The sequence below is a fragment of the Nansenia antarctica genome, assembly GCF_963989245.1.
Source record: "Nansenia antarctica genome assembly, chromosome: 10".
Taxonomy (NCBI): Eukaryota; Metazoa; Chordata; class Actinopteri; order Argentiniformes; family Microstomatidae; genus Nansenia; species Nansenia antarctica.
In genome coordinates, this window is record NC_137680.1 from 20727011 (window position 1) to 20742542 (window position 15532).

Consider the following 15532-nt stretch of genomic DNA (forward strand, 5'->3'; position numbering starts at 1 on the left):
TGCCATCACACAGACAAACCCGCAATCCCTGAAGACGAAACATGGGCTGTGTTCCAAAATGCCTTCTTGCACTCAGTCTAGAGTGTGCACCAAGTACAGTATAAGCACTAGATAGGGTGCAAGAATGCTTTTTTGGATCACAGCCATAGTGTCGGAACAGTCTGGGTAGAATGGTAAAGATGCATGTCAACAGTTACATTTATTAATACCTGTAGAAACTATCAGCAACTGAACAACACGGGAGCACTCCCATCTGCAGCGTGTTTACTTTAGTAACATGTATTCGTAGTTTTTTGAATGTGTGCTGCTGAAATGCAGTGTATACTCGTGTAAGTCACTTGTGTATTTAGAAAATCGTTAGGGTGTAGGTTGTTTGTTCCGCTGGTAGACAAGTCTAGCTTGCTAGCTAACGTTAGTTTCGAAGGCCCGAACTTGTCTGAGTCGACTATGCTGGAGCCCAACCATGTTGGCTACCACTGAAAAGCAGTAGAAGATGATAAGCGCAATGTTCGTTAGGGTTTGCATGCCTGTTTGACAGCGAATTAGACAAATTGGTAGTCTAGTAGCTAGCTGACCAGATTGACCGTAGTGTTCCGGGGCCCACCCGCTGTGCCGACGGACTACGATGCCGACAGTTTATTAGCTGATTTCTGCGAGAGCTGACAAGACGGTACATGTGGGAAAACTAGGGTTAGGGTTAGGTGCTAGGGTGCTACGGTTAAGGACGGTTAGGGTTAAGGTTTAGGGTTAGGTTTAGGGTTAGACATGCCAGCATGTACCAAGTCGACATAGCACCTAACCCTAACCCTAGTTTTCCCACATGTGTCTTGTCAGCTCTCGCAGAAATCCGCTAATAAACTGTCGGCATCGTGGTACGTCGGCATATTGATGCGGCACCAGTGTTCCATAGCAAGAATGCTAACAAGCATCTTCTAGTATTGAACTAATTGAAGTTGAACCCCTGGCTTTCGCAATGATGATTTACATTATTCACCTGAATCTTCCATGTGGATTCTGTATACAAGCTTTTTAACCCTGAGCTAAAACCATAATACCGTTTTGATCACCTGCTGATGTCTTATAGCCCCCAGCTACTAACCTGTATATTAATGTGACTTTTTCCATGACAGCCTAAAGGAAAGAAGGCTAAGGGGAAGAAGGTGGCACCTGCCCCTTCAGTGGCCAAGAAACATGAGGCCAAGAAAGTGGTCAACCCTCTCTTCGAGAAGAGGCCCAAGAACTACGGCATTGGTGAGTAGCCCAACGTGGCACAGCTGCTAATGTGACCGCTATGGGGATGTTTGTTTGATTCCCAAGAGAATGGGTTTCACATCTTCCTCCATAAGTTTGTGCAGAGGATGTAAACGAATATTTGCTATCTTAACAACGATGCAGACAACTCCACCAAGATTGTTGATGCACTTCCTGTGATTACAGGGTTCCTGTCAATATTCTTCAGTGCCTTTTGTTCACACTGAATTGACTTGGGGTACTGAACCATCCCATGGTCTGTTACAGGTCAAGACATCCAGCCCAAGCGTGATCTGACGCGCTTTGTGAAATGGCCACGTTAAATCCGCCTGCAGAGGCAGAGCTCCATCCTGTACAAGCGTCTGAAGGTTCCCCCAGCAATCAACCAGTTCACACAGGCGCTGGACCGGCAGACCGGTAAGCCAGGGAGACTTGGGGTTTATATTTTTGACTATTCTTCTCAATAGGCTATATGCACACTCTCTTCCGCATTCTGACTGCCATGTACTTTATTTCCGATGTAGCTTGAAACATATAGTTTAAAGCCCTTTTCCTTTTTACTTGCTGCGGTAGCGCAAGATTCCTGGATAAATCGACCCACATCGGTGAGAGTGTGCATATAGCCTATTGCAAGGTTAGTTTATGGGCTCTGCAGATGATGTGAAAGAATATTTGCTAACTGAAGTGCAATGCTGACTCCCACCAAGATCACTGATGCACCCTGCCCAAAGACTTACAAGCTGTCTTTTTAACTTGCAATCAGTCTAGTCCACTTCAGTGCTGTCCAATGTTGAAATGTGTATTTTTCAAACATGATTGTATTATAATACTTTCTATTCCCCTTGTAGCCACGCAGATGTTCAAGCTGGCTCACAAGTACAGGCCCGAGACTAAGCAGGAGAAGAAGCAGAGACTGCTGGCCCGTGCTGAGCAGAAGGCTGCTGGGAAGGGAGACACCCCAACCAAGAGGTCACCTGTCCTCCGTGCAGGTGATGCATGCTGGGAAACTATTGGCCTGTTTGGATTAAGTATACATTTCATGGCAAGACATTTTTGGCCCTGGTGCAATGATGTTTGAATTTCTTCACCTGAAACAAATCATGTAGTTTTTGAGCTTTTTAACCCTGAGCATCAGCCATGGGCATTGTTAGGAGTACCATGGAAGAGTTGGCCAATTGTAATGGGAACCGTGGTGTTTTCCTAAAGGTGTGAACACAGTCACCACTCTGGTGGAGAGCAAGAAGGCCCAACTGGTGATCATCGCTCATGATGTGGACCCCATCGAGGTAAGTCTAAAGACTAGCAAAGTCCTGAATACTACCTGTGATGTCAACTCCCCTTAATGAACCTGATCTATGTCTGAATCATGTCAAGTGTCAGAACGTCTATTAATGGGCAAATATGAGGTCAATTGCAATGATGTTTGAATTTCTTCACCTGAATCAACTGTGTGGATGAAAACACGAGCTTTTTAATTCTGAGCAGAGACCACAGCCATTTTATGTATTTGAATTGAGATCAAGCACAACCAATATGACATATTTATATCCCAAAAACAAGTATTGATGCTTCCTGTCATTTCCCCCCCCACCCCCTATAGCTGGTGGTCTTCCTGACGGCTTTGTGCCGTAAGATGGGTGTCCCTTACTGCATCGTGAAGGGCCAGGCCAGGCTGGGCAGACTGGTGCACAGAAACACCTGCACTTCAGTTGCCATCACACAGACAAACCCGTACGTACACACCGCAATCCCTGAAGAGGAAACATGGGCTGTGTTCCAAAATGCCTTCTTGCACTCAGTCTAGAGTGTGCACCAAGTACAGTATAAGCACTAGATAGGGTGCAAGACTGCATTTTTGGATCACAGCCATGGTGTAGGAACAGTCTGGGTAGAATGGTAAAGATGCATGTCAACAGTTACATTTATTAATACCTGTAGAAACTAGAAGCTAACTCAACCCTCTGGCAATGATGTTTGAATTTCTTCAACTGAACAACCATGTGGTTCCATGAGCTTTTTAACCCTGAGCCAAAGGTTTGAGTGTAAATCAGTGATGTGTCGGTGCCAAGTTGGTGATAATGGACTGAACATATTTGTCCTTTTTCAGTGAGGACAAAGGTGCACTTGCCAAGCTGGTGGAAGCCATCAAGACCAACTACAACGACTGATACGAGGAGATGAGTTCCCAGCTTTGGTTGTTAGTCATGGTGGTGGTCGTCTGGAGAGCCGCTTTTCACCGTCTGTCGTTTGCTTCAGTTGTCCTGTTTGCACTCAAGTCTCCCTCACTCCACAAACGGACCTAATGTCCCATTTTCCACTGTATTGACTCCTGACTTTATCTTCCAGACCCGTCGTCACTAGGGAGGTGGTATCATGGGCCCCAAGTCCACAGCCCGCATCACAAAGCTTGAGAAGGCCAAGGAGCTGGCTACCAAGCTTGGTTGAACACCACCCAGTTTCATGTAATAAAAAAGAAAATGTACCCTCAAACATGCCTGGATTTGTCATTTGATGAATTTGATAAATCGGGAAATCCTGATATTGTGACCTATAGCAGGGTTCCCACGGGTCCTTGAAATCCTTGAATGTTTGTGAATTTGAGACGGCTACGTTATGCTGTCTGCGTGTCTCCCACCAGCTGAGTCGCGCCACTTGCCTCAAGAAAGTTCCGGTGAAGTTGCAGGTTAAACGGCAGCAAGCAGCTGTAACTAGCTTAAATGAACCTTCAGATATGTCTGGCAAATGGAAATGTCAGGATGTGTGGCTCAGAGATCTACAAAGAATGGGTTCTTAAAGATTTACTGGGCATCCATATGGCCCTATGCCTTGCCTGCAGCAAGTCAATAAAACCCCACGCCACGGGCGAAGCTGCGGTGACAAGCCATGCCGCTGGAGCGTCACACAGGACGGCAGATACGGGTCCTACCCCTACTAGGGGTGTAACGGATCACCCTCCACGGTTCGGCACGCATGTGTACCGCGTATCAATTGCAATATTTAACCAAGTAATAATATTACTTAATATTAGTTAATATCTCTTGTAAATCACAATGTAGAGTTGCCATGAAAAGATAGACGCGATAGTTGCGTGCTTTGTTTTACTTATTTTAAACATTTAAATCCGTTTACTCACTACAATCCATAGCAACAAGTGTATTATGGCGAGTGCTAGTAGTAACGTTGGCGGCGCAGAAGAACTCGAAAGGCCTCCCTCGTCATTTAAATCCCACTTCTCACTGGATGGGGTTAGTGCTGTTGACTCATCAGAAAGTAAAGACTAATTCACAGAGTGTATGAAGATTCCAGTAAGGGTTTTGTGAAGGAGCCCTAGTGCTGTTGACTCATCAGAAATATAATGTTTTATTTAGCTCATCAGTGGGCACTCAGCACCATGGACACCTCCAGCCCAGCACCTTGCACCACGGTTCCTGCCCTGCTCCATGGATTACAACGATGATCGCCTGACCCTTGCCTGACTCTACCAAGTCCTTTGCCTGACCCCTCAAACCTGTTTGACCTAATAAAGTCCCACACCTGGGTTCATTGACATTCATTTATTTATATACAGTTAGGTCCGGAAGTATTTGGACAGTGACACAATTTCCATAATTTTGGCTCTGTATGCCACCACAATGGATTTGACATGAGACAATCAAGATGAAATTGAAGTGCATACTTTCAGCTTTAATTCAAGGGGTTGAACAAAATATTGTATGAAACGTTTAGGAATTGCAACCATTTTTATACACAGTCCCCTATTTTCAGGAGCTCAAAAGTAATTGGACAAATTAACATAATCATAAATAAAATGTTCATTTTTAATACTTTGTCAAGAATCCTTTGCAGGCAATGACTGCCTGAAGTCTGGAACACATGGACATCACCAAATGCTGGGTTTCCTCCTTTGTGATGCCAGGGGCCTCATTCATAACGGGTGCTTAGATCAAATGTTGATCTTACCCGTGTCGTACGTAGAAAACCACGTCAACATAGTGATTTATACAATTTCAACGTGAGTCAATTTGATCGTGGAAACGATCGTAGCTCGACGTCGAGTATTCAACTTGCTTACGCACATTACCTACTGGTTATGCGGAGTTATTACAGGCATGTGAGCCGCACTGCCTAGTGTAATTCATGCAAGTGGCTCGTAATAAAATTAACGATGTTGTTATCAGCCGAGAAAATGAGTTTAATTCAAGATTTAAAAGGAACTGATGTTTCTGATTGTATTTTAGTCTTCCTTTATATCCCTCCGGAGCTGTCTATCTCCCCTTCAACATGCCTAGTGCGTTCCACAACGGACCTTGCCCGGCCAAGCTCTAAATTATACTGGATTTTCTCTGGTGTCAGGGAGTGAGCAGCCATATAAGAATAAGACCACCTGATAAGAATAAGACCATTATATTATTACAGTATAAGCAGCACTCGAGTTGAGGGGGGATGGTATCCCCCCTGAAATAAAAACAGTCAAAATCACCCCCCTCTTTCCATACTTAATGTCATTTTATCAATGAACGTGGTATTACTGCTAATTCAAGGTGCGAGGGGGCACGCACACATGCAATGACAGTTACTGACACTGAAGTCACTGGCGAGGGGATGCTAAAATTGTCCTCTTATAAAATCCACCACCTCCCCTGATTTTCTTTTACAACTTGAGTAGAGTATAAGCATGTGCCTGTGTGCCTGGTTAGTTGTCATGATCAAACGTTATAAATGCAACTTACAGAGAAGCCACCCTTCTCTGCCCTCTCCCACTTCCAGACGAACGCCTACCCTATATTATAGCACTTGTCTTAATTCAGCCGCTATAATTCAGCCTCTATCACAGGGTGTTAATACAAACCTCATTCACCTGCGTTCATTTTTACCTGCGTTGGTATTTATAGAAGGAAGCACGTACGCAACTTTAAACCATCTCAGCCCGTTTTATAAATAATGCTTACGTCCGTTTAGAAAACTGTGCTTACGTGAAAGTCAAAGATGACGTTCAAGTACTTCTTTATGAATGAGGCCCCAGGCCTTTACTGCAGCTGTCTTCAGTTGTTGTTTGTTCGTGGGTCTTTCTGCCTTTAGTTTTGTCTTCAGCAAGTGAAATGCATGCTCGATTGGGTTGAGATCAGGGGCCTCATTTATAGAGAGTACTCAGATCAAATGTTGATCTTACCCGTGTCGTACGTAGAAAACCACGTCAACGTAGTGATTTATACAATTTCAACTTGAGTCAATTTGACCGTGGAAACGATCGTAGCTCTACGTCGAGTATTACCTTGCGTACGCGCATTACCTACTGGTTATGCGGAGTTATTACAGGCATGTGAGCCGCACTGGAAAAACGTTGCCTAGTGTAATTCATGCCAAGTGAACGTGACTCGTAATAAAATTAACGATGTTGTTATCAGCCGAGAAAATGACTTTAATTCAAGATTTCAAGAGTACTGATGTTTATGATTGTATTTCAGTCTTCCTTTATATTCCTCCGGAGCTGTCAAGGCAACGCCATCTCCCCTTCAACATGCCTAGTGCGCTAAATTATACTGGATTTTTCTCCGGTGTCTAGGAGTGAGCAGCCATATTTTCAATGTCACCTGATAAGAATAAGACCATTATATTATTACAGTATAAGCATTTGCTGGTTAGTTGTCATCAGCACTCAAGTTGAGGGGGGATGGCATCCCCCCTGAAATAAAAACAGTCCAAATCATCCCCCTTCTAAAACTGCCATCCCCCCTTTCCATCCCTTATGTCATTTTATCAATGAACGTGGTATTACTGCTATTTCAACATTTAGTTCTGCGCATATTGAGTAAAATACTGTGGGGAGAGGGGGGAACACACTGACATTTTTACCAAGTCACTGACACTGTGGGGATGCTAAAATTGTCCTCATAAGATAAAATCCACCATCCCCCCCTGATTTTCTTTTACAACTTGAGTACTGAGGCCTCATTTATAAAAAAAAAAGTACTTGAACGTCATCTTTGACTTTCACGTAAGCACATTTTTCTAAACGGACGTAAGCATTATTTATAAAACGGGCTGAGATGGTTTAAAGTTGCGTACGTGCTTCCTTCTATAAATACCAAACATACTTGGAATTGAATGCAGGTGAATGAGGTTTGTATTAACGCCCTGTGATAGCGGCTCAATTATAGCGGCTGAATGAAGCCAAGTGCTATAATATAATATAATACAGACAATATTATGTAGGCCTACTGTCTGTATTATATTATATTATAGCACTTGGCTTCATTCAGCCGCTATTTGAGCCGCTATCACAGGGCGTTAATACTATATTATAGGGTAGGCGTGCGCCTGGAAGCGGGAGAGGGCAGTAATACCACGTTCATTGATACAATGACATAAGGGATGGAAAGGGGGGATGGCAGTTTTAGAAGGGGGATGATTTGGACTGTTTTTATTTCAGGGGGGGGGTGCCATTCCCCCTCATCCCGACTCAACTCGAAATCCAGTATCATTTAGCGCGTGGCCGGGCAAGGTCCGTTGTGGAGCGCACTATAGTGTTATATAATATATCATATCCTATATTATATTAAATTATTATAGTGCTAATATATAGGCATGTTGAAGAGAGATAGACAGCTCCGGAGGGATATAAAGAAAGACTGAAATACAATCATAAACATCAGTTCCTTTTAAATCTTGAATTAAACTCATTTTCTCGGCTGATAACAACATCGTTAATTTTATTACGAGCCACTTGCATGAATTACACTAGGCAGTGCGGCTCACATGCCTGTAATAACTCCGCATAACCAGTAGGTAATGTGCGTACGCAAGTCGAAAACATGACGTAGAGATTTAATTGTTTCCAAGTTCAAATTGACTCACGTTGAAATTGTATAAATCACTACGTTGACGTGGATTTCTGCGTACGACACGGGTAAGATCAAAATTTGATCCAAGCACGTTCTATAAATGAGGCCCCTGTACTATCAACCCACTTCTGTTCTCTCTCCATCTGTCCTCTTTTCACTCTGTGTCTTGTCTTGCTGTCTGTGTTTTGTCTGTTTCTGACTGTGACATGGCTGTTACTGTCTTCATTGTCTGCGTGTTTGTACTGTCCGTGTCTCTCTCCATGATCTACTCTTCTGTTTGCATGGCTCCCTTGTAAAAGAGACCTTGGTCACAGCTCCCCAGGCTAGACAGTAAAAAAAAGTACATACATACATGAAAGCGCACACACACACACACATAGACACACACAGACACACGCGCACATGCACACACAGACACACGCACACACGCACACACACACACATGTCCAGACACGATATCCAAACCCAGAAGCAAAGGGGAAAACAAATGTAGTGAAGAAGATATATAAGTCAGAAAATATGCAACCGTGGCCTGTGGTGGTCCAGTGGTCTGGCACCGCTGTCTACAGTGCACACATGTGCCCATGTTGGCATGGGTTCGAGTCTGGCCCATGCCCTGCTAACATGTCCTCTCTCCTTACTTTCCTGTCTGTCTTTACTATATCTGTCCAATAAAATGAAATGTGAGTGGGACAATATGCAACCGCCTTGAACCGACCTGAAAATGTGTGCGTAAAATGACACCAGGACACCGGACGCCCCGCTACAGGTTAACTCTGGCACATCTGAGCTCTAATCCAAGAGATCAGAGATTAGAAAGACTTTACACACAAACACAGGAGGCTAATTCCCCATGTCAGACATGTGTGTGTGTGTGTGTGTGTGTGTGTGTGTGTGTGTATTGAGTGCCCCAGTCCTACTCGCTGCGATAGTGGACATAAAGTTTAGAACCTATAGACACACTTCGTTGCATAAATGCATTTCATGAAGTCCAGAGAAGCTTTGCAGAAGCTTTATTTTGATCCATGCCATGATGGTAATTGTGTAGCATATATCTGATAGCATATCCGATGAGGTTCCGTGGAAAGCTCTTGGAATACCTCTCAGGCTCACTATCAGGTAAATATATCTATCAGGATGTCAGCATCCTATTTCACCTGTGTACACACACCGACTCCAAAAGAGCTTGTCATATAGCCAAGTTAGGTGTCTTTAGTGCGATAGGTGTATTTGGGGCAAACAATAAGTCAATAGGAGAGAATCTCAATTTAAATAATTTTATTGTGTCTTCTGTGTATTGTGTGACTGTCTGTGTGTGTGACTGTGTGTGTGTGTGTGTGTGTGTGTGTGTGTTTGGCCATGAGAGTCCAATCCAACCCCTCACACACTTCTCAGTGTCTGGGCCTTAGGGATGCAGAATGGCGTGGCGTGGGCGCTGGCCGTCCTCTGTATGCACTGGCTAGTGGTGAGGGCCTGGCTCGCCCTGCGCTGGCTGGTGGTGAGGGCCTTGCTCTCTCCCTGCCATTGTCCAGAGCCACTGACAGCGGCTTGGTGGCCACGATGCGGCCGTTCATGCCAGCCATGGCTTTGGTGGCCGCATCAGGGGAGGAGAAGCACACAAAGCCATAGCCCTGGCTGCGTCCGCCCTCCATCGCCACCGTTGCACTGGTGATTGTTCCGAAGGGGGCGAACACCTTGCGCAGGGCCTCGTCATCCATGCTGTCGTCCAGGTTCTTCACATACAGATTTACACCCTGGTAGAGAGAGACCCTGTTTAGTGAGATGATTTTTCAACCCCTCAAATACATAGACAATAATTACAAAGTACATCAACTTCTATGTTAGTATTAATAAATTCACAAACCTTGTCTCTGGTCATGCGGTCCAGCTTCTCGCTGTCAAACTGGCGCTTCAGCTCAGTCTGGCGCTCTCCTCTCTTCTGGGCGCGGCCCACATAGACCCGCCTCCCATTGACTGTTTTACCATTCATGTCATCAACGGCCTTCTGGGCGTCCTCGTGCCTTTGGAAGTCGACAAAGCCGAAACCTTTGGACTTCCCGCTGTCATCAGTCATGACCTTGACTCTCAGGGTCGGGCCATATTTCTCGAACCTCTTCGCCAGCCTGCGGTTGTCCATGTCCTCTCCAAAGTTCTTGATGTAGACGTTAGTGAACTTTTCAACAAAAACGTCCTTGTCATTGAGCGTGCCGTTCATGAGGTGGGGGGCAGCACAGGTCTGGGCCTTGGGGATGCAGAATGGCAGAGCTGCAGGCTGGTTGGGGTTGATGACTGGGTTGGGCACGGCGTCAATGCTGTCCGTCCTCTGCATGCACTGGCTGGAGGTGAGGGCCTGGCTGGGGGTGAGGGCCTGGCTGGAGGTGAGGGCCTGGCTGCTGCGGAGAGAGGAAATGTCCTGCTCCAGCCTTGACTGTACAGCTAGGAGGTCCATTTTCTCCTTAGCCAGGGAGGAGGCCTCTTTGCCAAGCTCTTCCAGCTTGGTAGACAGACACTCTTTTTCTCCAGCCAAGTCCCCCTTTGCCTGGTCTCTCTGCTTCAGTTCAGACTTCAGGAGAGTAGTCCTTTCATGTGTCACAGTTGACAGTTTTGTCTGTAAGTCCTGTACTTCTTTAGAGAGGGCATCCTTAGCAGAGGTCAGTGTATTTTGCTCATTGGCTTTAGCCTGCAGCTGAGATTCAAGAAGCTTCTTTGCCTCTGCAGATGATTCTGCCTGGCCTTTGAGCTCCTTAACCTGCAGAAGTAGATCATCTTTGCCCTTCTGCAGGAGCTGTAGGCTCTTGTGAAGCTCTGCCTGCTGGGACAGCAGGAGCTCCCTCTCTTTTGTTAGGTTATTCCTCTGTTGAACAAGCTCCAAACTTACAGATTCAGCTTCAACTTTTAGTTTGCTGTGCTCCTCTGCAAGATCGGTTTTGTCTTTTTCAAGCTCCTCCCTCTTAGTTTTTGATAGCTCCTCCCTCTTAGTCTCCTGCTGCTGAATCTCTTGCTGGTACTTCAGGAGGACCTCATTCTTCTCTGTATTGACCTTTTGAAGCTCTTCAATTTGGGCTTGGTGCTCAGCTTCAGCATTCTTCAGGCTTGTGTTTTTGACCTGTGCCTCCTGAACAACAGCTCTCAGATTCTCCACCTCTTCGGACAGTGAAGCCTTCTCTCTATCTAACTGCTGGTTGCAAACACAATTATTGATTTGCATTTGAGCCACAGCGAGGGGGGTCTTTTACAAACAGGTATTTTTTTTATTTTTTTTTATAAATTACTACTACAAATATTTAGAATTTGTATTTCTGTATTGCTGTCTAGATCAGTGAAACAAAGACAATAAAATCAGATTCCAGGCTCTGAGGCAACAAAATGTGAACATCCTGTATGTCTATAGCCACTACATGTGGGAATCACAGTTTGCATTACAACAATCAAACATCACTTAACAGCACAAAACATGGCCATTGCAGTGTTTCCTCGAGGATTTTTCATATTAGTGGCAGAGCGCTCATTTTTCGCGCGCGGTGCGCACTGGCGCTCAAAACAAAGACGTAATTTCACCAAAAACTAGAAGGTGGCAACAATTATAATTTCTTAAATAGCGGTTAAGTCATTAAAGCCGAGCAGGTGATTTTATATAGAAGGTGATCAAATACCAATATATCCTACAGCTGCAGCGGAACATGCAGAAGGCGCATTACACACACACACACAGAGAAAGATCAATACGAAGTAGGCCTACCTGAGAGTACACGCACAAAACCGGCTAACGTTACTCATTAACTGTTTACACAAGTAAAATCACAGTGTGACAGTCAGATGGAGCATTCGGTAAACAACAACAGCAAGGTAATGCTATCAGTTGAGTTAAAGAAAACCAACTCTTACCTTTGAGGACACCAACATGAGCCCTGCTTACCCGTACCTCCGCCGTTCTGTTCGTGGTGATTTTAGAGGCAATAGATTATTTTTGCCCCGCGCATATTACTATGAATAGTTCGAAGCTAGGTGCTTGCACGTTAGATGCGAGAATGCTCGGTTAACCCATTAGCGGGAACATTATTTGTTTCACAAAATAGGCTGATTTAGTTGACCATGAACATCAGAGACATACATTACGAATGTTCATTTAAAATACTCTATACTGAGCACTGGTATAAGAACATGAACCAGAGAACAGCAGTAAATGCAATAACCCACAGTCGTCGCTGATGATGTTGCATTTTCGATTAGGATACGGGATTAAAGGCACCGGCGACGGGCTAAAAGAGAAATCCAAATGTCCCGCTAAATTCGGACCAATCACAAAACTGTTTTGAAAGCGCGTCGCCTCGCGCCGTGCGCCTGTTGAGAGCGATTCAGTCTCGATTGCAGTGCGAACACAAACGACGAGGTTAATTGCAACATTGTAACATATTGTAACTAAAGGGCTCTGCACACAGCGTGCGATTTCTGTTGCGAGTCAACGTTCCATTTTGAAGTTTGAATGGAAGTCTATGAGAACATCGCATTTACCCACACACGGCCCCGATTTTAATCGCACGGCGAACATTCGATTCCATTCATTTGACAGTGCGACAAAACTCGCACGCCGTGTGCTTTGTCCCATTCAAAATGAATGGAATCGAATGTTCGCCGTGCGATTAAAATCGGGGCCGTGTGTGGGTAAATGCGATGTTCTCATAGACTTCCATTCAAACTTCAAAATGGAACGTTGACGCGCAACAGAATCGCACGCTGTGTGCAGAGCCCTTAACTACGCCCTAAATCGTAACGAAATGTAGGTCTGGAAGCGGCCTAAATCTAGCTTCAATCTGCTTTTTTTCTGTTCTCCGGTCATAATAACTCGCTGCCTTTCTGCGCAGCCTGAATCAAAGTGGACTGTCTGAATCAATTAGTGGCGGAGGAAATTCATTCGTGGCGGCCCGCCACGAATAAATGCATATAGAGGAAACACTGCATTGGTGGATATTTGGTACTAAAAGGCAGCACCTCCACAGAATCTGTGATTCTAATACACTGGAGACAAACAAGATGCTATGATAAGTTGGTGCTTACCTGGGCCTTCTCCTTATAAGATTGCAAGTCAGATACCAGCCTCTCCAGCTCCTGGGTTTTCTCCCTGGAGATGCTCAGTTCCTGCCTCGCCTTGTTAGCTTGACCCTGAAGCTCCTGTGCATGGCGCTCTGAGGCCTCAGACAGGCCCTTCTCCTGAGAGACCTCAAGCTCCTTGGCCTGGGTCTCACACTGCTGCACATGCTTTTCCTATACAATGCATAAGAAGAGAGACATTTTAACTAATTACATCACCAATTGTTAGGAAAGGGACAGGGAGGGAGAGAATGATCAGGAAAAGGTCTGGTCAAGTCCCTATAATTTATGTGTTATAGGTTAATATGTGGCAGCACTCAAGAAAAGGCATTTCTAATAACATTCAAAGCCATTTCGGTAGTCTTCACCAACCTCTTATTGTCCCTGACTTTCAATGTTTTATCCAGATCATCACTCACCAGGTCAACAATTTTCTTCTGCAGGCTGTTTAGCTGACCCTGATGTTTGTCTGTGATCTCCTTCAGCTCCTGGACCTTCCGGCCCAGTTCCTGCTGTTGTTGCTCTTCAGAACGTGCCATCCGTTCCTTCTCCTCTGCCAGTTGGGTCTGTAACTCCTCTAACTGCCTAGGAAAAGGAGGGGGAGAGGGGGATAACTAAACTACTACTACAAACTAGAGGCTCATTCTATGGGACAGTTTTAAAGAATGATAGACTGAATATTGATCATATCGATCATATCGATGGCCGAAACGCAAAACCTCCTATCTGCAAAATGTTCTGATTTGCGGTTTTCACTTTAAATTAAAGTAAAGGCCGATTTAAAGTTCTGCGTCGAATTTACGTGCGTAGCTTACGTAATCTACGTAAGGGGTCTCGCACTTTACACTTCTGCGTAGGCCGCGCTGCAATTACACCATCACATCGCTAGGTGGCAGTGTGTTTTCAATGCCCCTGTGCTGTGCCTCTTCCGGTTAGGAACTCAACGGAGCTCAAAGCTCAAAGCGGCATAATAGCGATCTTTTTGTTGTTATGCTTGTTGTAAATAAAAGTTCTATGATCCATTGAAATGACACTAAACTAAGATAATACGATGGTTATCATAATTTTTCAAATCTTTATTAATGAGTAATTACAGAAAAAGTAATTGACATTTCTGTCATGGCTTCCGCATTTTGGCCGACGAGAGTCGGAATCATGTGCTACCAAGCGGACCAATCACAGAGCTTATGGTTGCGTAGAAACTGACGCGTTCTTAAATTTTTTGAGACGTGCGCGTCAAGCCTCTCCGTAGGCAAGGCGGGCCCACGCGGGCCGACGCAAGGCTACAGCGACGATTTTACGCAAAAGTTTAAATCGGCCTTCAGGCTGCACATGATAAGTCTGTCTGTGAAAAAGTGAATTTTGCAGATAGAAGGTCTGAAGTGTTGAAAAACCCACTCAATATAACAAATAACAGTTTTAGAATCACTAAATACTTATAATTTATGAATTGGATTCACTGTATCGCCAGCCGTCCTGTTCCTAGGCTACTGGGTTAGAGATACATGGCTTTTAAACAAACATGTTTTAAAATGTTCATGTTCAAAAGCAAGGACTGTGTGATCATCTAATTATGTGTAGTTATGTTGATGTTCTATCAGCGTGTTCTGATGTGCTAAACATGCAGTTACATGTCAGTATAGCGATGTTTTCTTTTTAGCTGCTAGGTAGCTCAACGAGATGATACCAACATTCAAATAAGCAAATCTTCTTCAACTATTTTTCAATGTATGACACATCCTTTGAAAGCTTACAATCTGCACTTTCATAATCTCTGAACTGAAAAATTACCTTGCCCTACTTGGGGACTTTTTCACCAGACCATGTCACATATGGAGACAAAATTAACCTCAGTAAGACCTGATAAACCAAGATAGAAATATGGTGAGACCTACTTTAATTTAGCAACTATCCTGCCCAGCACATCCTCCATCTCCACCGGGTGCTGCTCCTCAGCGCTCTCCACACTGGTCCGCAGAGACTCATCCAGATGCTCCTTCTCTTCTGACACAATCAGCAGCTGTGATTTTAGCTCCTCTGTCTCCTGTGCCAAGACTGCAGCCCCTGCCCTGTGCCTGGCCCCTGCCTCCTCCAGCGCTAACTTGTGGTCCACCTTCAGCCTCTCCAAGGCACTCTTGGTCTCTACTAGCTCTGTCGCCTGGGCACCTTCCCCTTTGCTGAAGGACACCTTCAACCCCTCCATTGCTTGTTGGTGAGAGGCAATGGCAGATTCCAGCTTAGAGCGCCACAACTCTATGATGTCTGCATTTTCCTTCTCACCTTGGCTCAGGCGCATTCGCAACTGCTCGTTGTCACCGGAGAGCCTCCCGGATGAAGCCTGAAGCTGGGCC

The 15532-nt window shown here is 44.9% G+C and overlaps 1 protein-coding gene across 1 annotated transcript; it reads left to right on the forward strand.

Annotated features, from left to right (window-relative positions):
* Positions 1-1129: 1129 nt before the first annotated feature.
* Positions 1130-3419, forward strand: LOC308166737 (large ribosomal subunit protein eL8-like; the record flags this gene model as incomplete). Its single annotated transcript, XM_080541064.1, has 6 exons — positions 1130-1251; positions 1519-1668; positions 2100-2240; positions 2458-2537; positions 2852-2982; positions 3359-3419. Exons 3-6 carry the CDS (start codon positions 2108-2110, stop codon positions 3417-3419), a joined length of 405 nt encoding a protein of 134 aa, XP_080397190.1. The 5' UTR covers positions 1130-1251; positions 1519-1668; positions 2100-2107.
* Between the last annotated feature and the right edge of the window lie 12113 nt (positions 3420-15532).